Source organism: Arabidopsis lyrata (assembly GCF_000004255.2).
Source record: "Arabidopsis lyrata subsp. lyrata unplaced genomic scaffold ARALYscaffold_3, whole genome shotgun sequence".
NCBI lineage: Eukaryota > Viridiplantae > Streptophyta > Magnoliopsida > Brassicales > Brassicaceae > Arabidopsis > Arabidopsis lyrata.
The window spans coordinates 21,390,095-21,417,731 of NW_003302553.1; the positions used below are offsets into that span (position 1 = coordinate 21,390,095).

The 27,637-nt window shown below is 33.5% G+C and overlaps 4 protein-coding genes across 6 annotated transcripts; 1 reads left to right on the forward strand and 3 right to left on the reverse strand.

The window, feature by feature from the left end:
- Nucleotides 1-1,468: 1,468 nt before the first annotated feature.
- Nucleotides 1,469-3,830, forward strand: LOC9322132 (iron-sulfur assembly protein IscA-like 1, mitochondrial). Of its 2 annotated transcripts, XR_002333343.1 has the most exons (4): nucleotides 1,469-1,807; nucleotides 3,246-3,363; nucleotides 3,445-3,603; nucleotides 3,679-3,830. XR_002333343.1 is itself a non-coding variant. In XM_021032361.1 (3 exons), the coding sequence occupies exons 1-3, from the start codon at nucleotides 1,615-1,617 to the stop codon at nucleotides 3,545-3,547; spliced, it is 414 nt and encodes a 137-aa protein (XP_020888020.1). In that variant the 5' UTR covers nucleotides 1,469-1,614; the 3' UTR covers nucleotides 3,548-3,827. The 2 variants fall into 2 exon arrangements, 1 of the variants encoding a protein (XP_020888020.1); XM_021032361.1 differs by having other exon boundaries at nucleotides 3,445-3,827.
- A 10,425-nt stretch (nucleotides 3,831-14,255) lies between these two features.
- Nucleotides 14,256-15,581, reverse strand: LOC9322134 (transcription factor MYB7). Of its 2 annotated transcripts, XM_021032355.1 has the most exons (3): nucleotides 15,043-15,521; nucleotides 14,742-14,941; nucleotides 14,256-14,705 (listed from the first exon to the last, which is right to left on the reverse strand). In XM_021032355.1, exons 1-3 carry the CDS (start codon nucleotides 15,303-15,305, stop codon nucleotides 14,395-14,397), a joined length of 774 nt encoding a protein of 257 aa, XP_020888014.1. In that variant the 5' UTR covers nucleotides 15,306-15,521; the 3' UTR covers nucleotides 14,256-14,394. The 2 variants fall into 2 exon arrangements, with proteins under 2 accessions (XP_020888014.1, XP_002886068.1); XM_002886022.2 differs by having other exon boundaries at nucleotides 14,256-14,941; nucleotides 15,043-15,581.
- A 3,256-nt stretch (nucleotides 15,582-18,837) lies between these two features.
- LOC9322135 (L-ascorbate peroxidase 3, peroxisomal) lies at nucleotides 18,838-21,957 on the reverse strand. The gene is made up of 10 exons (XM_002886023.2): nucleotides 21,800-21,957; nucleotides 21,589-21,718; nucleotides 21,327-21,451; nucleotides 20,851-20,900; nucleotides 20,056-20,121; nucleotides 19,921-19,969; nucleotides 19,668-19,750; nucleotides 19,499-19,578; nucleotides 19,296-19,401; nucleotides 18,838-19,214 (listed from the first exon to the last, which is right to left on the reverse strand). The coding sequence occupies exons 2-10, from the start codon at nucleotides 21,699-21,701 to the stop codon at nucleotides 19,008-19,010; spliced, it is 879 nt and encodes a 292-aa protein (XP_002886069.1). The 5' UTR covers nucleotides 21,702-21,718; nucleotides 21,800-21,957; the 3' UTR covers nucleotides 18,838-19,007.
- Nucleotides 21,958-23,649: 1,692 nt separating this feature from the next.
- LOC9322136 (L-ascorbate peroxidase 3, peroxisomal) lies at nucleotides 23,650-26,620 on the reverse strand. Its single transcript, XM_002886024.2, has 9 exons — nucleotides 26,371-26,620; nucleotides 26,108-26,232; nucleotides 25,690-25,739; nucleotides 24,954-25,019; nucleotides 24,815-24,863; nucleotides 24,511-24,593; nucleotides 24,347-24,426; nucleotides 24,155-24,260; nucleotides 23,650-24,021 (listed from the first exon to the last, which is right to left on the reverse strand). Exons 1-9 carry the CDS (start codon nucleotides 26,487-26,489, stop codon nucleotides 23,821-23,823), a joined length of 879 nt encoding a protein of 292 aa, XP_002886070.1. The 5' UTR covers nucleotides 26,490-26,620; the 3' UTR covers nucleotides 23,650-23,820.
- Nucleotides 26,621-27,637: the final 1,017 nt, after the last annotated feature.

Sequence of the window (27,637 nt, forward strand, 5' to 3'; positions counted from 1 at the left end):
CCCTTAATACGATTGGTTTCCTCCAGATGTGTTTTAATATAAATAGAAAATTGTTTCATTGATTTGAACAAAGAAAAAATTTTAAACTATAATTTTTCTATTAGTCTTTAATAAACTCTTGTTTGATCAGGCATTGCAGGAGAAGGTTCTCTACCTACAGGGAAATTTCACCAGATCTGATAACGGGATATGGAGCATTCACCCTGTTAACCCTAGACTTCAAAGGTTTTTAGGACAAAAAGATTCTATGCAGGCTGGTGTACATTCTATATAACGATATCGTTGTGGAGAACATCGAGGTTGTGTGCGATGCTGCCCTCAAGGACCTTTTTTGAGTGGATAGATGAAAAAAATCAAGATCCCAAATTAGATTACACGGTTTTATCTAATCCTTAGGATACATGATTAAAGAAGATACTTAGAACGACTCAAGACCCATATATATTTATATATTTTTATTTATTTATTTGGTTTTCGATACATTGTTTTTGTTGTATGAGATATATTCTACAGTTGTAATGAGTCTCCACCCAAGCAAACGTGAATATGAACCATTGGTGTTGTTTTCAGTAACATAATCTTAGAATGGAACTGTTACAAACAAGATACTCCTCTTCCCACTAAGACAAGATGGTATTTGGTGAATCAAGAACCACCTTCATATTGGAAGTCTGGAAGATCTCAATAATTATCTTCTTTTTTTTCCTTCAATGTACTGGTTATCTATTTTAGTTTCCAGAAAACCTAAATCGTATCAATTATCTTTTCTAGAATCTCATTTTTGTCCCACTCAAGATGCGGTTGGCGGTTAGTATAGCTTGCTGATATCTTATGACCAATTTACATCATGAGATCATCATAGGCTTATCAATTATAAAAACAAAAGGAAGTTTATTTTAACATCATGAGATTATCATAGGCTTATCTTATAATCCATGAACCGTCAAGACTTTGCATTCCTTATCAATCTTGAGGCAAAGCTTCATTCATATCCATATTTAACATGTCCATGAAAGACTCCTCGGTAACACGGAAACATGATTAGCCCTCTTTAGCATCGATGAATCCTTGTTCCTTAATGAACATGTAGACGATTAAACAAAATCTAATCTAATTCAACCGACTGAATTGTTGTGATCTATCTAGATAAGTTTTGTTTATTACTTTTAATCTTCTTTCGTTATTTGAACTGATGGATTTCTAAACTTCTGATTTTCAAACTGGTACATGAAGTGTGTGTGTGACACAAGAGTTGCTAAATAGAGTAACATAGATGAATTCAAGAGGAATGTGTAGTTATTCAAATATATGAATAAGAAAACATAAATATTTGGAAATAGGTAATAAAATGTGGTTGAAAACCAAATAATATAAAAATAAATAAATTACGTAAAAAATATAAAATCTGCCAATACACGAGTCCTATTTAATTTTAGTATATTTATAAATATAATTTTTAAGACATTTATATTTTTTTTTTTAAGCAGAAAAACCAGACTTGTTCATCTTTTCTATATAAAAAAAACAAACAAAAGGAGACATCGTCTTCTAGCTTTTTGATTAAGTCTGATAAATTATGCCTCTATATCTGTAATTCTCTGAGAATTCGATTCGATGAAAGCTTCTCAAGTTTTGGCGGCTGCGGCGGCGAGGGTTGGACCGGCGTTAAGGAAGCAAGTATTAACCTTGACGGACGAAGCTGCCTCTAGGGTTCATCATCTCTTACAACAGCGTCAAAAACCTTTCCTCCGATTAGGCGTTAAAGCTCGTGGCTGCAACGGATTGTCCTACACTCTCAATTACGCCGGTAATACTTCTGGGTTGATTTTCAATTCACCGCCTTTATTGTTGGGTGGAATCAAGTTTCAATTTTGATTTTAGGGGGATTCAGTTTTGAATTGTGATCTTGTGCTGTGTTTTGTTCCTATTCCTCTCTTTGATAGCTATAGACGAGGAGATATAGTGTGTTCAAATTGAGTTTTTGAGTTAGACTTTGGTAAAATTGAGATTGGGGAATGTTTTTGATGTGTATTCAATAGTGATGAATCTGGTTTTTGGGTCATTGATGATTGCTATGTATTAAGTTTTATCTGAGTCAATGATTCTGCGGATGTTTATGAGTATTGTCGATGAAAAAGCCGTATGCAATTGCTATGTTCCAAGTGCTATCTAGTTTACAGTAAAACATTCAATGGATGTTACCAAGTTTCAATTTTGATTTTAGGGCATTGATTTTTTGAGTTTTAATATTTTGCTGTGTTTTGTTCGTATTCCTCTATTTGAGAGCCATAGCATAAGGAGATATAGATACTAGACTTTGGTAAAATTGAGATTTGTGAATGATGTGTGTTCAATAGTGATGAATTTGATTTTCTTGGCTCATCAATGATTGCCATGTATTAAGTTCTATCTAGTTATAGAGTCAATGACTAATTGACTATGTGGATGTTTCTTGTCTTATGAGACAAATTCAGGGACACTGTAGCTGAATGCATAGGTTCTCTTAAAGTCTCTAGATGTTAGCCGCAGGTTTATACTCTGGTTTTTAGCTCATCGATGAAAAATTTGTATGGATAGCTATGTTCTATTTTGTTCAATAATGATGAGTCTGGTTTTTGGCTCATTGATGATTGCTTTGTATTAAGTGCTATCTGGTTATAGAGGTCAACGATTCTGTGGATGTTTCTTGTCGTATGAGACAAATTCAGGGTCTGTATGCATAGTTTCCCTTAAACTTCGAGCTGTTTGTCTCATAGATGAAAAAGCTATATGCATTGCTATGTTCCAAGTGCTATCTACTTTAGAGTAAACAAATTGATGAATGTTTGTCGGCACTAAGTGTGTAGATGTTCTCAAACTTGATTGTTAGATTTGGTAGATCTGTAACATTTTTTTGTTCTCAAACTTGATAGTTAGGTTTGGTAGATAGTAGATACGTAACATTTTGGTGCTCCAGAATTTTTCTTGTTCTCAAACTTTGTAGTCAGGTTTACATTTATATTTGTTTATATCTGTATATGACTGAATCGGCAAAAGTAATGGACTAGCCAACAAAGCAGTGTACACTAGTATCAATATATAGTTCAAGGTTTTATGATATACTGAAATCTCTATCTTCTAATCAGCTAATGCACAATTTATGATGTACTGAAATCTCTATTACGAGTTTCTTGCTATATTTCACGCTATTGCTTGCAAGTGTTGAGTTGTTGTCTAAACAGTTTTCTCCGCAAGTCCTGTTTCAGATGAAAAAGGAAAATTTGATGAGCTGGTGGAGGAGAAAGGTGTGAGGATACTTGTTGAACCAAAGGCCTTAATGCATGTGATTGGAACCAAGATGGATTTTGTAGATGATAAACTCAGGTTTGGACCTCTGTGACATTTCAAACGCAAAGTCACTTATCGATTTTTAAACCCATATTAACCTCTTTTCTTTAATTGCAGATCAGAGTTTGTGTTCATCAATCCTAACTCACAAGGACAATGCGGGTGTGGTGAATCGTTTATGACAACATCTACTTCTAGTGCTAAGCAGAGTGCTAGTTAACACACAGTGATGCGTTTGCATTTGTCGTTGCACTATCATATATTATATACTGTTACTGGAATTGGCGTCAATGAGAGACAAAGGCTTTGCAATAAGAATTGAGTTTTATGTTTGTGCGCAACTTTAGGCATTAGATTGGTCACTTTATTGCATATACGTATAGAAGCTGTCCTGTTGTTGCTTAGAGATATTTCTAAAGCTATGTATTTAGTGGAACGGGTAATTGTGCTTGTGATACCTTTGAGATCAATTAATGTATTCCTTAAAGGCCTTGGAGATAGAATTTGTTTCTCTTGTTACTACAGCTATGTTACTGAGGACCGGGGAGTCCGTGGGCTGGCCATGGACAGTCCGGTCTGCAGGATGATTAGACTTGAAACCAAAACCATAATTTGGCTGGTTCAGGCTGCAGGCTTAAACCAAAACCATAATTCTATCTCAAAATTAGGATTCAAAATCAGGTTGTATTTACGGGTGTTTAATTTGGACAAACCTATCACTTCTGAACTGAATCAAAACAAATGATTTTAAAACTGAACTATATTTTAACATTGTTTAAATCGATTCATTTATGTTATATATAGAAAAAGAAAAGGAATCCAATTTTGACCGAATCAATATAGAACCACCGATCTACTAGTTATTATTTTTATGACAAAATTTCTAACTCTTGAAAGGAAAAGTAATTTTTCATTTGTACACTTTTCTGCCAATCATGGAGAAACTTTTTAACTAATGTGTAGTTGACAAAAAATAAAACAATCAAACATATTAACCTTAAAATTAACAATGGGATCAAAGGTGTAATATACAGTTGTGCAATCTTTGTTTAGTATGTGACTGTCTTTATCATGTGCAAGTAGTGAAGTTGAACATAAATTTGATTCAAAAAGTTTCTTAATTGATTTTAAAATATGCATATAAATCTGTAATCTTTAATAAAAATATTTTACTAAATAAATCTCGAATAAATGTTTTGAAAAGATGGCAGATATAATTTGATACGACCAAAAATACATTTTAAAGCTAAAACAAAAATTATCTAAGATTATGGGCCTGATTGGTTCCGGCTGTAGCTTTAGATATATATCTGTAAATTTTAGGCTGTAGATGTTTTGGATGTGACTGTAGATTTTTTTTTTTTTTTTGTCATCTGTAATTAAATAGTACTCAAAAGAGCCATTCTTGTGGAATGTTGTTTACATAAGTGATATGAAGCGGTTCCGTACGAATTTTTCGTGCCAGATTATCCGCTTTTGCATTTGCACAACGAGAAATTAAAGATAAAGAGAAGGTAGAGAACTCTTCCTTGTCGCTCTGAAATTCCTCCAGATACACTGAGAAGGCCGGCCATTCGGTTGGGGAAGACACCATCTTCACCAGGTCAGAACAGTCTGTAAGGAATGCTACCTCTTGATTATCTGCACCAATCATACACTTCATCGCCCAAAGGAGGGCCTCGAATTCGGCATGTAGCGGAGATAGGCTTCTACGGAGGTTGGCAGCTCCCATTGTTGATGGCTCACCGTTTGATGGTGTACAAAACCACCCTATCCCGGAAAACTTGTCGCTGTCTTTCCAGGATCCATCCACAAAACAACGGTATCCTGTAAAATCCGAATCTAGGGACACCCCCCTCGTTTGAGGCCGATTTGGAAATTCCACTGAAGCCTGAGTTTCAGTATGAAGCTCCACTTGAGCTGAGTGCCACAATTGTGCCTCTCTTTCCGCTAACCGTAAAACCTCTAACGGATCGTTATCCACATTTTCAAACAATTTTTCATTCCGTGCTTTCCAAATATACCAAATAATCCAAGGAAAAGCTATAGAATCAAACTCCGATGGTATTCTCCAAAATAAATGATCCAAGTTTGCAAAAGTGACTGTAGATTTTAATGCTATAGTATTTTTGCTGTAGAATTTAAAATTTTGGAAAGTTGAATATTATATGTTTTAGAAAAAAAGCTTTCTACAAAAAAAAAACAATGAATTATAGAAATATTTTGGCTGTGAGAATAAAAGAAAAGTCAAAACTTCTAAAGCTTGATTGGATCTATTTCAATGCTTTAGAATTTTTTTTGCTTTGTAAAGATTTTAAAGCACTTGCTAATCAATACTCCCTCTGTTTCAGAATATAATATGTTTTAGAGTTTTTATTTTGTTTCAAAATATATGATGTTTTATAATTTTCTATGCAGTTTTAAATATATTTGATATTTTATGACTGTTTGTATTCTACAGTCTTTTCTCTAATTGGTTGAATTTTTAAAACTAAATAATAAATGATAGTTTTAAGAGAGCAAAATAAATTTTCTTAAAATGTGTGATTTCAAACAAAACATCATATATTTTGAAACAGAGGGAGTCTATAATTTATCTAAAAAAAGATGGCAGATATTTGTTTATAGTATTGCATTTATGATATACATTATAAAATTTCTTCATATTTATGATACTTCTATATTTGATATCTACATTTATTGTTTTTTATTCTTAATAAAAGGTATACATTATATTTATAAATCCATCGAGATAGTCATACAGGCAATACATTGAGATATCAATATTTATTCAATAGGTATCCATTACAATAACAGAAAATAGGAAATTGTAAGTATAACAAAGATAAATAGATTCTACTTCTTCTTCGTAACAAAAGATTTATGCGCCCACTCCTAAGGACACTTTACCATTTATACTCTAGTTTTGGTATGTCTTTACCGTGTGTAAAGTAAATTCCATCTTCTCTAATATCCCAGTAATTCGTCTTACCATGATCAAATGAGCCACTAGCACCTTGAAATGCCCTAATCCTTACTAATTTATATTGTAACTCCCTTATGTCACAATCCATTTTGTTTGTGGTTACAAATTGACCATGAAACCAATGATCATAGATTTCTCCAGGCTCTAAAAAAACTACGAATAGTTGTTTATTGTTCAATTTACAAAAGATATTGACTTGCTTTCCCTCAACAGAATTCTTAAATTGCACTAAATTTTTCCCCCATATCTTTGCATTACCCAACCCGACACACAAAACCATGACAAACAAAAAACGCAAGATGTTATTCATCGTTCCAATCAACCGTTGTGGTTGTTTAGTGGGACTATATGTATCTAGAAGATAAAATATTTAACTTATAAAAAGGTGTAGATATGTATATATAGTGTTGAGATGTATATATTACTACAACAAAATCGGTTTTTAACGTAAGTAATAAATAGGGTTGACGTCGGTTTAAAATTGACTCAAAAAAATTAAACTAAATTTTTGTGATGTATGTTACAAATATGCACTCTAGCTTTTAATACATGACCTTAAAATTGTGCTTTTATTCATTTTTAAAACTTTTATTACGATTTAAGTTTCTTTATAAAAAGACGATTCTTTTTTTTTTCTTTTGTCAACAAAAAGGACGATTCTTTATGAAGCCATAAAGACGATTCTTTATGAAGCCATAAATTAATGAGAAAATTAGCTGCTATACCACATTTCATCGAAACATTTTTGGTTCTACCACTTCATATATTCATTTTTCTCTTCTACCACAATTGCTGTTGGTAAAGACCATTTTACCCTCTAACATGAGAGACCAAAACCTGTAGTTGATGTGCCCCTCTGACTTTTCTGCCTTCCTTTATTTCTCTACATTGGTAACTACAATTTTCTCTTTCTTTATTTGTTGTTACATTTTTATTTTCTTTATTTATTTCTTTCACTTTCACTTTATCTCTCTCTTTGTCTAGTTTTTTCTTTCATTCACGAGAAAACTTTTTTTCATATAAACATTCTCTACTGTTGTCCAGATCTTGTCCCCGAATGGGAATTCTCTGTTGCGTTTAGATCTTGTCCCCGATTCATCATTTTGTTTTATTATCATGAATTCCATATTTTGTCTACCAATTGTTCTCGTTTAAGGGTTTTGAATTTTATTTAGAATTCTAGGCATCTATTTTGGTCTACAGATTAGTCGAACAATATTGTCCTCACTTACCCGGATTATTGAACCTTTTTTTTCCCTCTGGCTGGTAAAACAAAGTTGTCCCCGAGTAAATCCAGATCTTCGTCTTCGGCTCTCTGGCGGAATAAAATAAAGATCAAGTTGTCTCCGAGTAAATTCAGATCTCTGGCTGGTAAAACCACATCATCTGGCGATGGACAATCAAGAGAAGTTGTCCCCGAGTAAATCCAGATCTCTGGCTGGTAAAACCACATCATCTGGCGATGGACAATCAAGAGATCTGGACTTATTCTTGGGGGACATCATTCACTCTATTTCATAATTATTGTCCATGGTAAATGTAAACTGCATTTAATGCAATGTTTTGTCATTCTTCTCTGACACAAAGTTGTCTTTCAGACAAAGTTGTCCTTCTCTGACACAAAGTTGTCCCCGTTTCCCAACCGGCGTCTACTGTAGCTCCTTCTCCTGACACATACTTGACGCACAGAGAAGGGCAAAATCGTCCAAGAATTGCCACACAAACACCAAATGTGATATGAATGCTAAATCCATTTCAAATATGGTACATTTGCTAAGATTTTCCCAAAATGTGGCACATTTGGCAAAATTCCCAAAATTAATTTCTTCCAAATTTTTTGCCGTTAGTTTTTAAATTTAATGAGAAAAAAACAAAGAAAAATAGTTAGACTTTGCACACACACACAAAATACGTTTTAAAGTTTTATTCAAAACAATAAACATACATATAGCTTTAAAAATTAGTCTAATTTATTAAAATTTTATTTGATGTTATTTTCAAATTCAATGAAAATAAAATAAAGAAATAAATAGGATTTTTTTTGTCTAATTTAATGTTACCTCTTTCTATTTTTAAATGATTAAATATAGATATATATATATATATATATATATATATATATATATATATATATATATGTCTTCCGGATATATTTAGATATTTGTTTAATAAAATAAAATTTAGTGATAATTTAAAAGGAATGCCACATGTCGAAAGGATGAATGCCACATGTCAACTACTTAGAGCTTGTTTTTAGAGAGTATAGCTTTAAAAATTGGTTTAATTTATTGAAATTTTATTTGATGTTAAATTTTAAATTCAATGAAAGAAATAAAGAAAATAAAGAAACAATAGAAAAAACAATTTGCCTAATTTGATGTTATCTCTTCCTGTTTTTTTTAATGATTAGAAAAAGAAAAATATGTCTCTTGGATATCTTTAAATATTTGTTTAATAAAATAAAATTTAGTCATAATTTAAGAGAAATACCACATGTCAAAAGGGAGAATGCCAAATGTGGAAAGGAGAAATATCACATATCAACTACTAAGAACATGATTTTAGAAGAAAAACCTTACTTAGACGAATCATATAATTATAAAATAAATAATGTTGTCACTTCTTATTACATAACCAACAAATTGTGCACTTAACATATTTGGAAAAAGTAATAATGCTAAAATCAATAAATAAAAGTTATAAAGTGGATTAGAATTTGGTGTAAACGCATGTGATGAACCCTTATTTCAAGCATCTTATTCATTACACGTTTACAAGTCTCTACTTATTCAAACATAAGAAAATCCATTCATTTTCAACCTTGGAATATTAATCTAGTTACTTAAATCATCATTGATTAAAACAAAATTTTGTCCAAAACATCTATCATGCGGGTTTTTTCGTGACGCAACAACGATATCAACACAAATTATTATATTATTGTTCGCAAACATTTAACTATTATATTATAAATTTGATGAAGAAAAAAAATTTGTTTCCATAAAATTTATTCACACTCAAATTCATATATTAAAGTTCTGAATGGAGACGTATGATGTTGACGATATCGTATGAAAGGTCTATACATATACATATATTTTAGAGTGAATTTGTGCAGAGATAAAAACGGGACATCTAATTAGCTAATTGGTAATAGGCAATTTTGTCCCAGACAAACAAAAAATCAAGCGTTACTAAATAGCCTTCAACTTTAAAAGAATTACAGAAAAACCAGTTAGTTACAGACTTCATGCGCGTGTGATAGCGCCATTGACTTTTGGGGAGGGAAAAAAATAAAATGACAGTTATTAAATGCTCTGTTGTAGAAGTGATATTTACGCAGCCATAGAAAGAAGGAGGAGACTTGTATTAAATGCAAACTGACGGACTGTCTTCGAATCTCTTAATTTTGAATCTATAACGCAACTTGTTGAGCGAGAATTTGAAAATTTAAACCACTAACCTAATGGAATAGACACCCAATAAATATGCATGCAGCTGTGTTGCAAAAAGTATATATGTAAACACATATATAGAGCGTTAAAAATAATTATAGTGTTAAGTTATTGGATCTATGTATACATGTACATTAAACATGTACACTATGAGACGATCACCGGCAGGTTCTTCTATGTCGGCAAATAAACGAGAAGGAAGCTCCATATCAGCCATCCTGCAAAAAAATTAGATCTACGAAGGGGAGATAACAACATGAAAGTTAAAAATGGAGATCCACAGGAAATTATGAGTGTCTATATGTAGGTCTAATGTAGGTCTAAGTAAAATAAGTAGAGATACAAATGGATTTGGAGAGGCCTAACAGAAAAGTTAGAGTTTAAGATTGGAAAACACCAGTCGAAATTAGAGTGAAACAATTGAAACGATGGGTGATAAGATCGGAAAAACAAAAGAAATCGAGAAACAAAACTTCGTGTAAATTTTACCCTCCGGCTTACCGAATTAGAGAGGAAGACGCTTTGAGACGGCGACTTAATTGTGACAACGGCGGGAATTATGTACTTCGTCGGAACAAAAACAAGTTCTCGAAGAGGAAAATGAGAAGACGACGAGACTAAGAGAAATGTTTTGAGAGAGAGAAAATATGAGACAAAGATGAATATAAATGAAGTTAAATTTGGGCTTCTCTATTCTCGCGAGTGAGGGTAAAGAAGACAGAAAATTGGATTGAAATTATCATTGTCATGTGCTAAAAAGATAAAACCGGAATTGAAATAATGTAAATTATTATTATAAAATTTATTATAAAATTTTATTTGCTAAAATCCAACGGAAATCCCAGATATGATCGATGAAAAGTCTTTAAAATATGTAGTAATGAATTGAAACATGTACCATCCAACCACTTCATCCTCACACAACTTATCATTACTTGAAAAATCTCAAGCTTCTAGAAGTGAGCATAGAGAAATAAATAAATTGAAATTTTGTAATAACTAGGATATTCCCTAACTAATCTCTATAGAAAATTAAGCATTTTGTCATTTAAAATGTTCACTATGGCCAACCACGATTAAAATCATACTAAAAGGATATTAATTCTAGCTATGAATGATTTTGAAAACCTTTCTCTTAAAAAGTAATCAAATTGTTAAGACTTTCATTGGTTACGTCATATTGGTCAATTAAAGATATAATTTACACTATACACTAATTTCTCTTTTACGTAACACATGGATGGTTAAGGTGGTGTTATTCAATGATGAATTTTAATAGAATTGAAATCCAACACTAATTCAGTGTTATTCAACTAATGATTATAATTCGAACGTTAAAATCTGGTGTTATTAGATTTTATACTTCATTAGATTTTAAAAATTTGGTGTTATTCAATGGTGGAGTTAAGTCAATTCTTTAAGGTTTGTAAAATCCAGTGTTATTCAAAACTAAAAGACTTGTAAAATCTTTGTATATTAAGTCATTTCAAATGAAACCTCTTTGGAGTTTCATGAGTAAATTATTAGAATCAAAATCCAAGATATAATGCAGAGATTTTGAAATCCACACAAACAGATTCTTAAAACCAATATCAGAAAACAAATCTAAACCTTAAAGAATTGACTTTAACTCCACCATTGAATAACACCCCCTAAATTTTTTTTAGAGAAATGGTCAGAATCTTGATCAAGCAAACCGGATAAAAAAAATGCTTGAAAAAAAGAATTTAAAATGACTACAAGATCTACTAACTGTTAGATGCAGAGACTAGACGTTAAATCATATCGTATCTATATATACATTTTTGGATCACAATTAGCAAATAAATCCTGAAGTTGAGAAGTATTTACAATGACATGCCATTAGCATTAATTATTTAGATTTATTTTATTTGAGTAAAGATTTTGAAATCAAATATGTTCTCAACAATTTACCAAAAATCTCTACTCAATCTTTTTAAAGATCTCGACTTAGTTAACTTCTGATTTTTATCTGCAAAAAAAATAAAATAATTGTAACGAGTGATGTAAAAATCGGGAATGTTGATACTACAATTTTTTCTACTTTTTTTTTTTATATAATGAAAATTATTTTTAGGGATATTTTCTTAAAACTCTAAACAAAACAAAGGGTTTCAAAAGATAGCTTCTCTTTTGGCGGGTCGACCCGCAAACCCGCAACTCTCTACGGGCTTATCCGCATGAACCTGCGACCCGTAGTGGATAAAAATATTATTCAAAAAAATAACAAATGATGTTTAATTTTACGGGACGGGGTTATATGGTGCAACGGGTTTAGATCAATATTAATATTAAACAATATACTATGGATAAAATCCTAGAATTAAAAATCAAAATTTAATTATAAAATCAGAAACACTAAACAAAATAAACAATATTAACAAAACAAATACAACTTAAAATTTTGCAAAATAATTTTTTAGTTATAAAAAAATCGACCGGCGGTGTACCGCGGGGTAAAATCTAGATTTGGAAGTTTAAGGAAGGAAATTTTTTTAAAAAAAATAATAGCTCCGCGGTGTACCGCAAGAAAAATCTTTCTCCTAAACTGAGGCAAGAAGAAGAAGAAAACCAAATGTCGTTTAAGTGTATATATAGATATACCATTTAAACCTAAAACACAATTAATATACTCAAAACTATTAATATAGACATATAGATGGTACATTTATAAAATAGGTCAAAATATTATAGTATACTCTTTATTAATAAACAAAAATAATTATATTTAGATTTTTTAAAAAATAATTATAACCCCGCGGTGTACCGCGGGTTCAAATCTAGTATATATTATTATTTTTTTGTCAAAAAGTTTTCATATTTACTGATATTTTTAGGATCTTAGGTAGATACAAATACATAAAATAAAGACATAAATTAAAACACACAAACAATAAAAGGCCCAAACCAAAAAAGATACCAAGTCCAACCGAGGAAGAAGCCCATAAACGTAGAAGAGCCCACCGGCCCACTAAGCCCACAAAGCCACATCAAAGCCAAAATTAAGTTTTATCCTAGCTGCGACCACCGGCGCCGTCAGAGATTCCGGCGTCCGCACTAGACAAAATATGGTTATAAATCCTATCGTATATTATAACCATATTTAGGAATTTACAAGTTCTAAATCATGTTGTATGTCAGATAGCTAAGTCTACATGATGCCTGATGGAAAATAACGTGTTGATGATTTTTATCAAAATACACATTGATCTCAGAAATATGATTATGGGTTTCCAACTCAAAACCAACCGACAATAAGTGGATAAGTCCATATATCTTATATGCTGTAAGAATCTTTGTCAAATTTTCGATGTGATCCCTAATAATAGGAACACATGGTCTTGCGGTACTTATTTTTTTTTTTTCTTTTTTTTTTTTTTTTTTTTTTTTTTTTAATAAAATTATTATTTCGAAATCCCAATTGGGCCAGGCCTTTGGCCCATACAAATTTGGATCAGTTACAAAACAGAGATCTGAAAATGACGCCGGAAAACTTAAAACGGAGGCTCGGATCTTGTTGATTACCGGTAGCAGAAAGTCAGTAGCATTAGATCTGGCGAATTCAAGGTTCACAGCTTTGCGACATAGAAGGAGGATTGAAACACACCGTTGAAAGAATTCGGTTTCCGATGAAGCATCCTCACCGCCGACTCGCCAATCCCGCTACAAACCTCCCAGAAAACTTGACTCTCCGACTGACCGGCTCCACGTCGATAGATCCTGACCGAGCAATCTGTCGCACTGGGACCAAACCCCTCCAATCCAGTTCCGAACATCTTCAAACCTCCAGAACAAAAAAAACTTTCGATCCGGTCCGGTGGATGCGAAACCGCAGCGAATCCAGGCGCCGATGGCTCAGACAAGCATCCCGACTCCGTAACCTGCGATAGCCCTCTAAGATCTAAGATCTGCAGCTAACCACCAGACAAAACAAACCAACCCTCCAATTCTCCTCCGAGTTCCGCCGTAGCCGCAGCGACCGGAAGAACGGCAGAGCCGCGAGAAGACATCCAGGCAAACCTTCCAGCGTCCTCAACCGGAGAGCCACAGCACCAGAGCTTCTCAACCGTCCCAACCGGAGCCACAGTTACCTCGAAAGAAGAATAAACCACACCACGGTTGTCGGAGAAAGAGTTTCGCTCACCACTGATCCATTTTTGCAGAGCCGCCACCTACGTTGAAGCTCGATTTATCAAAACCCTAGATCTAGAAAAGTTTCACCAAGCGAGAGAGAAAAACGGGATTCCCGATGCAACGATTGTGCTTTTTTTTCGTCTAGATGTTTTGACTTGTTTGTCGCGGTACTTATTCTTATAGCAACATTAATTCTCATAATAGTCTACTTAAACTTCTAATCAACGAATTATTAACTCATCTCAAATTAATACTAACCTATCATAATTTACGTACTTACAAAATATTTACTTTACTACTGAAATGGTAAATACAAAACAACTGAACTCATATGAGACGGTAAATCTGATTTGAAAATTTCAAGTTAATATACAAATGTTGGGAAACAAAGGGAAAACAAAGATGGAGTAAAAAATGGCAAAATTAAGAATCTAACATTATCACACCTAAAAATTATCTTTCTCTATTCATTTATTTCATTTCCAAGCTTCGAAAATCCAAAATTCTTGTCTTCAAACCCAAGAAGTCATAACCAACGTTGCTACTACTAATATCAATAGAAGAATAGCTAATGCTACTACTATCCTCTGTTTGACATTTCACACTTTCACTACTACACTCCATGCCGTTTTCCATGTAAAAACGGGACGCAGTGCAAGGAGATATTTCTCTCTGGTTTTGCCATGGTGGACTGATCCTAAGCTCAAGATTCAAATCTGGGCATATATTTTCTTCAACAACAACTCTCTCTTCTTTGCACACTAACCCATTTCTAATATGCTTATTTTGCTTCTTGTCCCCAGACTTTTCTATTTTCTCAAACTTAGACCCAAAAGAAACATCTTTTACAATTTGGTCCTCTTTTTTCTTCAAATCAGAAACTTTCGCCTCGTTGATCGCTCTATGCGTAGCCGGATCAATCCCTTTGCTCAAAAGCTTCCTCTTTATATGTGTATTCCAGTAATTCTTGATCTCGTTATCTGTTCTTCCAGGTAATCTCGCCGCAATTAAAGACCACCTGATACAAAAAAAAAACACAACATAAGTTTCAAGAAACAGAGCAAAAGCTTTCAAGAAACAGAGCATAAGTTTTCAAGAAACAGAGCATAAGGGGCTTACTTGTTGCCAAGGAGGCTATGAAGCTTGACGATAAGTTCATCTTCATCATGTGTAAAGTTTCCTCTTTTGAGATCAGGTCGGAGATAGTTAATCCACCGGAGACGACAGCTTTTACCGCAACGGAGGAGACCAGCGGCTCTAGGAAGAGATCGCCAACAACCTTCACCGTGAGACTTGATATAAGAGACAAGTCTCTCGTCTTCTTCTTTAGTCCAAGCACCTTTGTTCATGTGTTCTTTCTCGCAACAAGGAGATCTTCCCATAGCTCTCTTCTTCTTCTGATGATGATGAAGATGTTGCTTTTGATTCTGTTGTTGAGGGTTTTATGGAGAGAGAGAAGGAGAGATAGGTGTTGGAGGTGGAAGGTGAGCCTAATTGCTTCTAGAAGAGAGTTGGTAGGACACGTTTGAAGGAGTGGCTGGTGGGGCTCTTGATTTTTGTTTAATCTTTTATTTTACATCAAACTATAACTGCCCACATTCACATTATTCATTATTTTAAACCTTTTTCTTTTTGTTTTCCTCTTAATATATCAAATCTTAACATATGAAACACTACAAAATTTGCGGTTTAACAAAAACAACATCGGGTTTGATTAGTAACCTTGTATTACACGGCCTGGGATATTCCGTTTTAACAATTATTAATGACAAAAACGTTATCTTCGAATTGTTTGTACCGTTTTTTACTGTTGTTAACCGTTTTTCTATCAACTAAAATTTTTTTTTTGCTAAACATCAACTAAAAATTATACCGTTTTGTGTGATCAATATTTTATATAGAAATATATATAAGTGAACTGTTTTATCGTCAACTTTGAAATCTCTTAGTACCACTTTTTCTCATTTCTTACCGTTATAACAAAAATAAATAGTTACCATCTTACGTATTAGCGGGATATATAAGTACGGATAGTTTGTTTTGACAGAAGAAAAATAAAGGATATATTATTATAGTTTGAATTTGTGGGATTAACATAATTTTGTTTATAGAGAGAGATGAAAACGTTACTACTTGGAAGATCGACGAGAACGAAAACGTTATTACTTGATAATAATAATAATATACATACTTAAATCCTACATATTTTAAAGAAAATTAACAATATCTGTTAACACCATTACACCTTTGAAATTTATTTTTTAATAATTGCAACCACGTGTCACCGATTGTTATCCTCAAAATATATAAAACACAAATACAAATAGATAAGTACATACACAATAAAAAGAGAGTAGGTGTTCTAGAATATCAATGTTGTACCAAACTCATATATATCACTATCATCTTGTTGGAACAAGCCCTATGTGCCCATACGTGACGCCTTGTTGATGAATAGTCCAACTTCATTTAATACAAAATTATTTATTATCATAACTCCAACTCTTCTTTTTTCATTTTTCTAAATTCTAAATGATTGATTGATGGGCTAAAAAATGGTTTGTTGGATGAAAAGGTTATGTTTATTTAATTTAATTGGTTGCGTTTTTAGATTGCTTGTTCAAATATTGTTTTACTTATTTTAATGAATTTGTTAGGACAAGACTTGATTGATAAGTTAAATTAAGCCCTTCAATCTTATTAAAAGTACCAATCCCTTTGAACCTAAAAGATAAACATATAGTTTATCATATGATATACGTAATACGTCCGCATATTTAAACTAATGTCAGTTTTAAAATGTTAAGCAAGCTCAAGTTCGGTTCGTAATTGACGGTACAATTTTAATATACAATATTCACCTATTGTTGCTTGAAATGTGGTGATATTAATTTCAAATATTAGAAATAGTCTGATCCTGATCAATGAGAAAAGTAGCTCGATGAAGCATATCCATGAAAAAACTCGAACAAGATCTTTCAAACCAAACATGCATGATAAAGAAAACCCCAAGAATGTCACGTACATATAAATTAGTATCCAATATAATAAATGCAATATTCTAAAATACCAAATTTTAAAGTTTTTTTTCTAAAAATAGAATCAATAGTTTTGTTTTTGTCTAAAAATACTACAAATTTTTAATCTTAAAATGAATCAATTGTAAACGGTAAAAATAGAAACTGTAAGTTGAAAATAGGAAACCCAAAAAATAATTTTTAAATTTGATTTGTAATTTATTTTGGTTGAACAAATATTTTTATAAAAATTTGTGGTATTATTGGGAAAATAAACTAGTGATGGTATATTTGGAACGAAAATTTAAGTGTGGTATTTTAGAGTATTTCTCTATAATAAATCTTCGAAAAACTAAAATCATGATTTCATATTTATTTCCCATGTTTGCCTTTACCTAGTCCAGAATAATCCAGTCAACAAGAAAATACTACTAGACTTATACAAAGTAGTAGGTTCACCAAAGTGCAAAGGATTACCTAGTTCTAAAAAAAGTGGTTCGAGACTTCGAGTATCCAAAGTCGTTAGTTCACGAGAAGTTTGGATATTGAAATTGGTTAAAAAGACAAGAATATATATACGTTTTAGTGTTTTACTTAGGGAAATTTACATAAGAAATAGAACTAGCAAAAAGAAGAGTGGTTTGAAATGAAAGAGAGAGGTCATGGCCCGACCTTATACCTTACAAATTACAATGTACAAAGACACATTGCAATATAGACCGATCAATCAATATCCTAAAAGTTGTTCTAACTACTTTTTCTAATTACCATATTAACCTCCTCATTTTTATGCTGGTTGCGTCTGCATCTACTATTATACAAAAAAAAAAAAAAGTATTGCGATTGAAAAATACACACTAATATTGAAATCTCATTACAAAAAAAAAACATATTTTGCTAAAATGTGCACACAAATGTGAGTGAAGGAAACAAAACAATCAAAGAGTACATAATACTCGAAATATTATCCTAAAAATTCGGAAAAAAAATTATAAGGACATAAAGCCAAAAAATGTCTAAGGAAGCTTCGTAATCGTACCTAACAATACCAACCATGTCAAGTCCTCGATAGGGTTCGGTTTCCGGTGAGTCCCACTTTGTTGTAAGGTGTGGTGGGTACTTTTTCACCAATCTTATATCAACTAATGCTACTTGCTATATGTATTAAAAGCTCTCAATGTTATTGTTACGTAGAGTACGAGGCAACCATAGATCTCAATAGAGTTCCCAAAAGGCAAATCAAATCAAATAGAACCAACCACACTGAACCAAACTAAACCGAATTTAACATACTATACCTTTGAGATAAGTTCTAAACCAAACCTAATCGAGCCTTTAATAAACCAAACTATACCAAAACCAAAGTATAGAAGAAATATTTTTACTGGACCTAGGGGTATAGAATTCAAATAAAACCAAACCGATTCAAATCTGTAGAACCAATAAACCAGAAAAAGTCTTCACTTGTTGATATGATATTTTACTTTTTAGATAGCTGAGAAACCAGAAATAAACCAATCCAATTCAAATAGGTAAAATTCCAATCTCAAAACCAGAAAAAGTCTTAGGGGGTGTTATTGGTTTGAGATTTAGAAAGACTTTTAATGAGTTTAAAAGTTATGTAGAATATGTTGTTATTCAATCAAGACTTTTAAAAACTCTATTACAATTTGGTGTTATTGGTTTGAGATTTATAAAAAGTAATCTAAAATCTTTATAAATCTAGTGTTATTGGATTAAGAGTTTTATAGAGTCATTAAAAGTTTTGTGTTATTCAATTAAAACAAAAGAATCTTGGATTGTTGAAAAGATATGGCTTTTTAGATATCCGAAAACCGAAAACGAATAGCAGCCGAATCAATCCGAACCAAAACTTAGCTCTATAGTCCTATAGATATATCCGGTTTAGATCTGAATCATATATACCGAACCAAAACCACTGAAAGTGCCCTTCTGTTGTTTCAGAACTAGTTCATATTATCTTGATAAATGCATGCAAAGACTTCAAACAAAACCATTAAATCCAGAGAGAAGGTTAGAGGAATCGTTTCTTCTTTCTTATCTCATTTACTTCATCCTTTTGTGGATTTCACTGAAGCAGCTAAAGGCCACAACAGCAGCAACGACTGCGACTCCAAGCTTTGAAAGTTTTAGTTCCATAGTAATGATCCACTGAGTCTCCTCCTTAGTGACTGAATCAGTTGGTGTAGTGAAACCGAGCTCTGAAAGTTTCTTGTGTGATTCTGCATAGTCTCTGAAGAATGCATCTTCGTCCTGTAAGGGACAAAAGTTAGAAACTTACACTTGTTAAGAAACAAAACGATTAATAGTTCAAATCGTTTCCTTGAACAATACCTTTGCGTAAAGCTCAACATAACGACGGAACGCTGGTACATCCAACAAAGTCTCGTCCGTCGAAAGTTTCAGCAAGCCCTCTGATTCTTCTCCTTTCAGCAATTCCCTGGGACCAACAGAGATCATAGAATAAACAATCTACTACTCAGTCAGAAGAACTATTTGTTGTATCCAAAAAAAAATAATTTACATGAGGATCTTACACAAAGTATGAGTTATCAAACTTAAGAGGATCCCGAGTCCATGGTCCATCGAAACCTGATCTCTCTAGATGAGCCCTTCCCTAAACATCGAAATCTAAGTAAAACACTATACACACTTTATTTATTTTATACCGAACGAAAAATCTGAAATTTGCAACAAAGAATGTACCAGAGTATGAGCTCCTGAGAGTGCCACAATATCTTTATCAGACAGTCCCATCCGATAGAAGACATCTTTAAGATGTTTGAAACCTACATGCAAAGATCAGACATAACTTCAAATCCTCATTCAGGAAAGAGTACATTCAAAAGGAAGATTACATTGCACATAGTTCATTTGCTACTCAAATACAAATTTTAGTATTTTAGTTTGTAAAATACATATTGGAGCTTGTGATTAATGGAAAAAGATTTCATCCAACCTTGATTAGCATCAGGAAGTCTTCCTTCTTCGGTGCAGGCATTTGAATCCTATAAGAGAGAAACATACAGCTAATTTAGTTAAATGCTTTTGAAAGTAAGCTGTTATAACATCTTAAAGGCTGATAGAATATTACTTTTCTTCCAGGAACAAAACTGATGTCAGGTCCACCAGTAATTTCAACCGCTACAACACCCGCAAGCTGAAAAATGACAGAACCATTTATTGATTGAAAACGACTCAGATTCAAAACATGCTTGCTATAAGATAATAGCATCCCTAACTAGCAGCTACTAAACCTTGATGTGCAAAAGCTCAACTATGTAAGCTTCATATAATCCAGGGCTAAATAGAACAACACTGATGAGTATAGTTTAAGGTAACCAATTGAAATGTTTATGCAGCCTTATTGAAACTACCAGATTCATGAAATGTTTCACAAATTCACAGTCAACGATCAAGTGTCATTTTTCTCTTTTCTGGTCTTTCGTGATGTGAATGGTTTTAATGTTTTTTAAAATCTCCTCCATAATTGTGACACTGTTTCAATATTATTTACATGACAATACAATTGTGAAAGCCAAAGAACACCAAAGACACCAGTAGTATTAATCTATGTGAAGAATCTTCACACTGCAAATCAGCCAAATATTACAACCCGGAAGCACAACTTCAATTCCCTTTTAACTACACCCTGATGAGGACTGCAACCACCCAACTCAGTCGAATATATCTAGTAAACTAACACTTCTGATGAGTTTCTGATACACAGCGGATAAAAATTTCCAGAGAATTCTAAAGAAAGAGAACAAATAACAAGGCGAAGGAAAATTATACTACCAACACAACTAAACAAAAGTGATCTTATACTGATCTTTGTTTACAGAGTTAAATCCAGTAGGGACATTTATGCAGTTTTTGTTTTAGTTACCTGGTATAGGTCCCCATAAGTGATTTTGGGATGTTTAGCTTTCACTTCCTCTGAAAATATCAAATAATCACCATCAAATTCAAAAGAAAAAGTAAGATTGTTTCCAAAAAATTTCTCAAGTGACTAGCCAAAATGATACCCCACATGAGTACAAGGTCAAAGTTTCTAAAATTAACGAGTATATCAGACACACAGTAACAAATTTAACATGTCAACTTCTCATAAATCCTCAGGACTACTAGTAGAACAAGCTCATTACAAGTAAATCTGTATATTCCAGGTAAAACATTGTCAAAACAATAATCATCTATATACAAAACGATTTCAAAAGCCAGGTTCAAAATGTGATAAATTGAGTGTAAGCAAAGACTGCAATAGATAAGTTAAGAAACGTAATCAATCCCTAGAACGATGAACTCAATTAGTCACTGAATCTCAACCACAACCTAATCCATAAGGAAAACGAAAAAACGTACCACAGAGATCGATAGCGATCTTCAAACCACTGTTAGCACCATGACTGTACTCTTCTTCGGTCCTAATCGAGCCATTAGGTCCACCAGTCTTCGATTTGACATCATAAGTTCCAGCATCATGCCACCTTCACAAAACCAGATAACACAACATGAAATCGCAGACTCAGTGAACAATATTCAACAGCATCGCAAGGTTTCTCAAGTTCGTAGCACTCAAATATGACGGAATCGGAAAAAAATGATGAGGGAAATGGAAACTTACGCCAATCGGAGCATGATCGGAGCGCAATTCTTCTGAGAGATGAGAGCACGGAGCTCACGGCGAGCCTTGTCGATCTCCTTAAGGTAAACCTCATCAACCACGAGTTCCGCCATTGTTGTTACTCTCGAGTCTGAAGAAGAAAGGAAATTTCTTTTTAGCGGCAACAACATTTTTGATTAATGATATTTATCTAATCCTTAATTTAGCTTACCAATTTGAATTTGTAAATTAAAAGTTCACTAATGAGTGTTGACCTGATTTGACAACTTTCTATTTTTAAATTTATATACAAGTAAGTTTTAGTCTCCTTCCAATGCTAGAGTCGATGTGGGACACTGAAATTTACTTCCTTCTTGTACACTCACATTTTCTTCACATACTTTTTCTTTTTGGATTTCCACACATTATACTTTGTAATTTTTTTTTGGGAATTTTGTTGAATGTGCCATGTTCTGTAGAAATCTTTTGATTTATGCCACATTCGTTTATTCCTTTCAAAATGTGCCACATCTCATCTTTCTGGCATGGGTTGAAAGACAAAACTGTCCTTTATGATGTTTCAGCGGGAGTTTGAAATTGGCAGGTGGAGGATTTGACGTGTGAGAGTTTTTTTTGTTTGGAGTGGCATTTAATGCTGCCATGTCACGCAAAGGACAACTGGTTTCTTAAAGGGGAAACGTAAATTTTAATTAGGTTGTAGGTAAAACAATTTTTTTTAAGTTTGTCTTCAAAGATAATGATATGTTTTGAGCAAAGAACTGAAAATCATGTTATTATAATTGTTGTGTTCTTCACTAACCATCCTCTGTACTTGAGCATTTTACTATGTATTGGCTATTATGTTGTCCATTAAGCAACGTTAATGTATTGAGTAAGGTCTTATGTCTGAATCTGAACAATGATACTAATGACAAATGAGTAGACAAGATATTTGGTATAATGTGTAGACAAGCTATTTGGTATCTCCCTGATATTGTCCATTATACAATGACGGGCAACAGCGAGTTGAATATAATAGGGGACAAGTTCTACATAGACAAGTATACGTAGACAAGTTATTAGTAGACAAGTTATTATGTATCACCTTGTCCATTGTATGGTATAAGTTATTAGTAGACAATAAGTAGTAAACAAGTTTTTATGTATTATCTTGTCCATTGTAGCGAAGGACAACATGCAACAATATGAATGTGGATCCGATGTCAACGGATCCGAGGGGAGACGGTGAAGAATGCCGGAACTCGGCTCGGTGTGTTTCTTCATGTGGACAAGAAATTGGAATCAGACAAAATGATAGACATTCGGAATTTCAATTTCATTTCTTTTACACAGAAATTATTGAAATTATGTCCACTGAGGGAAACGAAAACAAGAACTTACAAGCTGGGTTGGCCACCGGCTTGCTTCCCTTCGTCTGTACCGGAATCAGATGGACATGCCATCAACCCAGATGCCATTGACGGATAATGAACAGTAACTGGATTCAGATCTGCAACTCCAAGTACGAGGGACGCTTCATTTGCTGAGGGAACCTTCGGGAAGTGGAATGAGTTAAAAACCATGAATGCTTGAAAGGATATATGATGGGTATTGTGAAAAATCTTTAGCAATCGCCGGAAGAAACCCTAACAAGGAGAAAGAGAGGGTTTTGAAGCAAAAGGGAAGAAGATGAAGGTTTGTTTCGGTTTGTAAAGATGGAGGGCAAATCAGTCATTTTAAGTTGAAGTTATGGCACATCTTAAAAGGAATTACGCATTGTGACATATTGCGTAAGTTTTTGAACAGTGTAGGGCATGAGATCTAATTTTCTCTTTTTTTTTTTTCCTTTTTTCAATTATATCTATTTGATGAAAATTAATAAAAAAATATAAGAAATAATGAAATATAGTAGAAATGTAGAACCAAGTAATATATATTTATAAAATAATTCTAATACTATAAAATTATGAACCACAAGTCTAATTTCGTATAAATTAATCTATATTTTTTATGATATGCTTTTTTTTTTATTTTGGTCAAACGTTTACTAGTAAGTAGTAACTTTCCTAAAACCCAAAAACCTGAACCAAACCTGGCTGGCACACACTTGACCTTGACCACATAAACTAAACCGAACCAAAATCAGTTGGAATGTTGATTTAAGCGATAAGCTATTTGACGTGTTATCTTGTTGCAAAATGATTACAAAACCAGAGATATAAGAAGGGGAATCGTTTCTTCTTTCTATTTTATTTACTTCATCCTTTTTCGAATTTCATAGAAGTAGCCAAAGGCCACCACAGCAGCAGCGACTGCAACCCCGACTGCACTATGTGCCAGCGCCGTGCTGTTGTCTGTTATTGCCTTAGTGACTGAAGACGTTGGTGTGGTGAACCCGAGCTCTGAGAGTTTCTTGTGTGACTCTGCATAGTCTCTGAAGAATGCATCTTCGTCCTGTAAGGGACAAAAGAAGAAATCAAGATGCTACTTGCAACATTATCTTGGCTTGTATTCGATTTGCAGCTTGCGAGTGAAAAACTAAATCGGATCTTTGGATCAGAGTAAGGATAGACTCCCATAATATTACCTTTGCGTAAAGCTCAACGTATTGACGGAATTCGGGGACTTCCAACAAAGTCTTGTCCGTTGCAAGTTTCAGTAAGCCCTCTGATTCTTCTTCTTTCAGCAGTTCCCTGTACCAACAGTGATCACGATTTATCAATAAAAGTAGTTGTCTCCAATAAAAGAAAACTATATCCACGGATTTAGGGGATCTTACACAAAGTATGAGTTATCAAACTTTAAAGGATCTTGAGTCCATGGTCCATCAAAACCTGATCTCTCTGGATGAGCCCTTCCCTAAATATTGTAATCTAATTCAAACCCCATACATAACTTTTGAATACAAACAACAAATGTGAATTGAGCAATCAAAGAATTTACCAGAGTATGAGCTCCTGAGAGTGCCACAATATCTTTATCAGACAGTCCCATCCGGTAGAAGACATCTTTGAGATGTTTGAAACCTACATGCAAAATAGCTGACATAAGTTTAAACCCTCATTGAGGAAGATAACATTCCAAAATGAAGATTTTGTTGTACATCGTGGAAACACCATGACCCTCCAAATATTCCATGCGACCATCTTCCGTTATTTGTTTGCTACTTAAATACAAAGTTCATACGTTTAATTTTCAGTAAAACACTCTGGATTCTGTGATAAATGGAAAAGAAAATTCATCCAACCTTGATTAGCATCAGGAAGTCTTCCTTCATCGGTGCAGGCATTTGAATCCTACAAGAGAGAAACATACAGCTAATATAGTCAATTGCTTTTGGAAGTAAGCTGCAATACAAATCATCTTAATGGCTAAGAGAACATTACTTTTCGGCCAGGAACAAAACTGATGTCAGGTCCACCAGTAACTTCAACCGCTACCACACCAGCAAGCTGAAAATGACAGAATCAATTTCATGTGATTATATGACTATGATCTGCAAATTGCTTGCAATAATATAATAGCAGCCCTGCTTGTGGACATTTGTTTTTGCATTCACAGCTAAAGCCTTGACATTATGATACCTAAGGAAGAAAACGGTGGTACAATTCATGATATGTACAGTACTAGAAAATGTGATATAGGTGTAAAAAGCACAAACATCTAAAACCTAGTAATTCCAGGGCTAAATAGAACACCATTGATGAGTAAATAGTTTAAGGAAACCAACTGAAATGTTAATGTAGCCTTACTGACATAGCCAAATTCAGGAAAATTTCAAAAAATTACAGTCAATGATCAAGTGGCGCTTTTTTTATGGTCTTTCGTGAGTGCATCTCCTAGCACAGAAATGGATTAGACGTTTTGTTAAACTCTTCCATAACTCTTACACTGTATCAATAGATTTTACTTGAAGTACCATTGCGAAAGCCAGAGAATACAAACTAGACCATTATTTCTAATTTGTGATAAGAATTTTCCTACTGCAAATAAGCCAAATATTTCAACTCTGAAGCAGAATTTTCAATTCCCCTGTTTCTATACCCTGAAGACCACAAACGCACAATTCCACCGAATTTATCAAACAAACTAGCCCTTCTGATGAGTTTACAAAATTCTTACCTGGTATAGGTCTGCATAACTGATTTTGGGATGTTTAGTTTTCACTTCCTCTGAAATATCAAAGAACCACCATCAAGTTCAAAAGAAAAAGTAAGATAGTTATGAAAATTGTTAGTAAATCATAAGATACACTCATACACCACATGAATACAAAGTAAAAAAGATCATGTGTATAGACTAAAAAGTTTAACATGTGAACTTCTCATAAATCCTCTGGACTACTAAAAGAACGATCCCAATTCATGTAAAGACCCAACACATAATCATCTATTCATCTTAAGGTCAATGTACAAAACGATTATGTAGACTTAGCAAGATTTCAAAAGCCATATAATAATACGTTCCAAATGTGAATTGTCTCATCAAGCTACTAAACACAATCTCTATAACAGCAGAGAAGGAAAACGAAAAAACGCACCACAGAGATCAAGAGCGATCTTCAAACCACTATTAGCACCATGACTGTACTCTGCTTCGTTCCTAATCGAGCCATTAGGTCCACCTGTCTTCGATTCAGCATCATAAGTTCCAGCGTCATGCCACCTTCACAAAACCAAAGACGACAACAACAACAACATGTCAACAAAATCAAAGTACCGAGCGATCGTAAATGCAGCGAACAATTTTCCACAACATCGCGATGACGGAATCGGAAAAAAAAGTAGAGAAATAGAAACTTACGCTAATCGGAGCATGATCGGAGCGCAATTCTTCTTAGCGATGAGTGCACGGAGTTCACGGCGAGCTTTATCGATCTCTTTAAGGTAATCCGCGTCAACCACCAGTGTCGCCGACGCCATTGTTACTCTCTGAGTTTGAGCGTGTGCGTGTGTGAGAGAGAGCGATCTTTAAGGATTAATGGATATATATTTTTTTTTATAATAGTCAGTTTTCGTTGAAGTTTGAGCCGAAGAGATAAAGCACCCAATGGGAAATTGCGATTAGATGGATCGGTGTTAGTGATCTTCTCATCTTCTGTCATCCGCAGTATACTCTGGTGGATCTCGTTTGGGGTTAGACATGCATGTCATTTTAATGCTATCCAAACGGCACGCATGTTTTCGAACAAAGAAGTTCATTATCAATTGACCGTTTTTATCTCAAGTTCTTGCTCATTTTGTTTTCCGGCCCATTAAAACTCATGGATGTGATCATGTGATTGATGGTTAGGAAAAATGTGTAATATTTAACAGATAGCTTAAATTTACATTAACCTAGTTAACCACAACAAGATGTCATTTTCTTCAATTTCAAAAAACTCATATTTTTGTTTTAGTTTGATTCAAATCGAAAAGATTCGTAGTGTGGCAATTGCCTAAATTACTTTTGCCATTGTCTGTGCACTTGTAGTAGCTTTCTAGAATTAAAGCTTCTAGATAAAAAATCTCCAAGACAATGTATCTGTACTTATAGTGAGATTGGTGGGAAGTTAAGTTCAAAACTGTTCTTGCATTTTGCCTATGCTTCCACTAACGTGAATGGTACGTGGAACACTGATCGTATATCAACAAAATGTCTCGAAACTATATTTATCAAAAATACCATTTTTCTTAAATAAAAATAAAAAAAATTTTCATATATCAGATTCGGTTCCGACATGGAAAATCAATTAATGTACATCTTCAAAACTTAACGTGTTTGATCATCACCAAATTAGATAGTTAATTAAGTCCCAACTAAAATAGAGAGAAAACGAAATTGGTTAAGGGTGTTTATGAAATCCCATTTATTTGTTGGACAATCATACACAAGAGGAACTATAGAAATTCATAAAAGACTTGAACCATATATAGTTTTACTGGGTAACTTAATTAATCAGAGACGGCCGACGCACTTTAGCTAGTTAACGATACAATTGACACAATGCACATCATTCTTTCAGTCAGATCCTTGTCGATTTTTACTGTAACTTGGTATTGAACCTAAGGAGGTATTATAAAAAAGGTCC

What these genes read in the sequence shown, in the direction of transcription:
- LOC9322135 (XM_002886023.2), bottom strand. Translation starts at nt 21,701, where the DNA reads ATGGCGGAACTCGTGGTTGATGAGGTTTACCTTAAGGAGATCGACAAG. An exon ending in ACTTCCTGATGCTAATCAAG is followed by an intron (nt 19,751 to 19,920) that starts GTTGGATGAAAT and finishes CTTTGCATGTAG; the next exon opens with GTTTCAAACATCTTAAAGAT. An exon ending in ATGTTGAGCTTTACGCAAAG is followed by an intron (nt 19,215 to 19,295) that starts GTATTGTTCAAG and finishes TGTCCCTTACAG; the next exon opens with GACGAAGATGCATTCTTCAG.
- LOC9322136 (XM_002886024.2), bottom strand. Translation starts at nt 26,489, where the DNA reads ATGGCGTCGGCGACACTGGTGGTTGACGCGGATTACCTTAAAGAGATC. An exon ending in GTTTTGTTCCTGGCCGAAAA is followed by an intron (nt 24,864 to 24,953) that starts GTAATGTTCTCT and finishes TCTCTCTTGTAG; the next exon opens with GATTCAAATGCCTGCACCGA. An exon ending in TTTGATAACTCATACTTTGT is followed by an intron (nt 24,261 to 24,346) that starts GTAAGATCCCCT and finishes CTGTTGGTACAG; the next exon opens with GGAACTGCTGAAAGAAGAAG.
- LOC9322132 (XM_021032361.1), top strand. Translation starts at nt 1,615, where the DNA reads ATGAAAGCTTCTCAAGTTTTGGCGGCTGCGGCGGCGAGGGTTGGACCG. An exon ending in CTACACTCTCAATTACGCCG is followed by an intron (nt 1,808 to 3,245) that starts GTAATACTTCTG and finishes GTCCTGTTTCAG; the next exon opens with ATGAAAAAGGAAAATTTGAT. An exon ending in TTTGTAGATGATAAACTCAG is followed by an intron (nt 3,364 to 3,444) that starts GTTTGGACCTCT and finishes CTTTAATTGCAG; the next exon opens with ATCAGAGTTTGTGTTCATCA.
- LOC9322134 (XM_002886022.2), bottom strand. Translation starts at nt 15,305, where the DNA reads ATGGGAAGATCTCCTTGTTGCGAGAAAGAACACATGAACAAAGGTGCT. An exon ending in CATAGCCTCCTTGGCAACAA is followed by an intron (nt 14,942 to 15,042) that starts GTAAGCCCCTTA and finishes TTTTTGTATCAG; the next exon opens with GTGGTCTTTAATTGCGGCGA.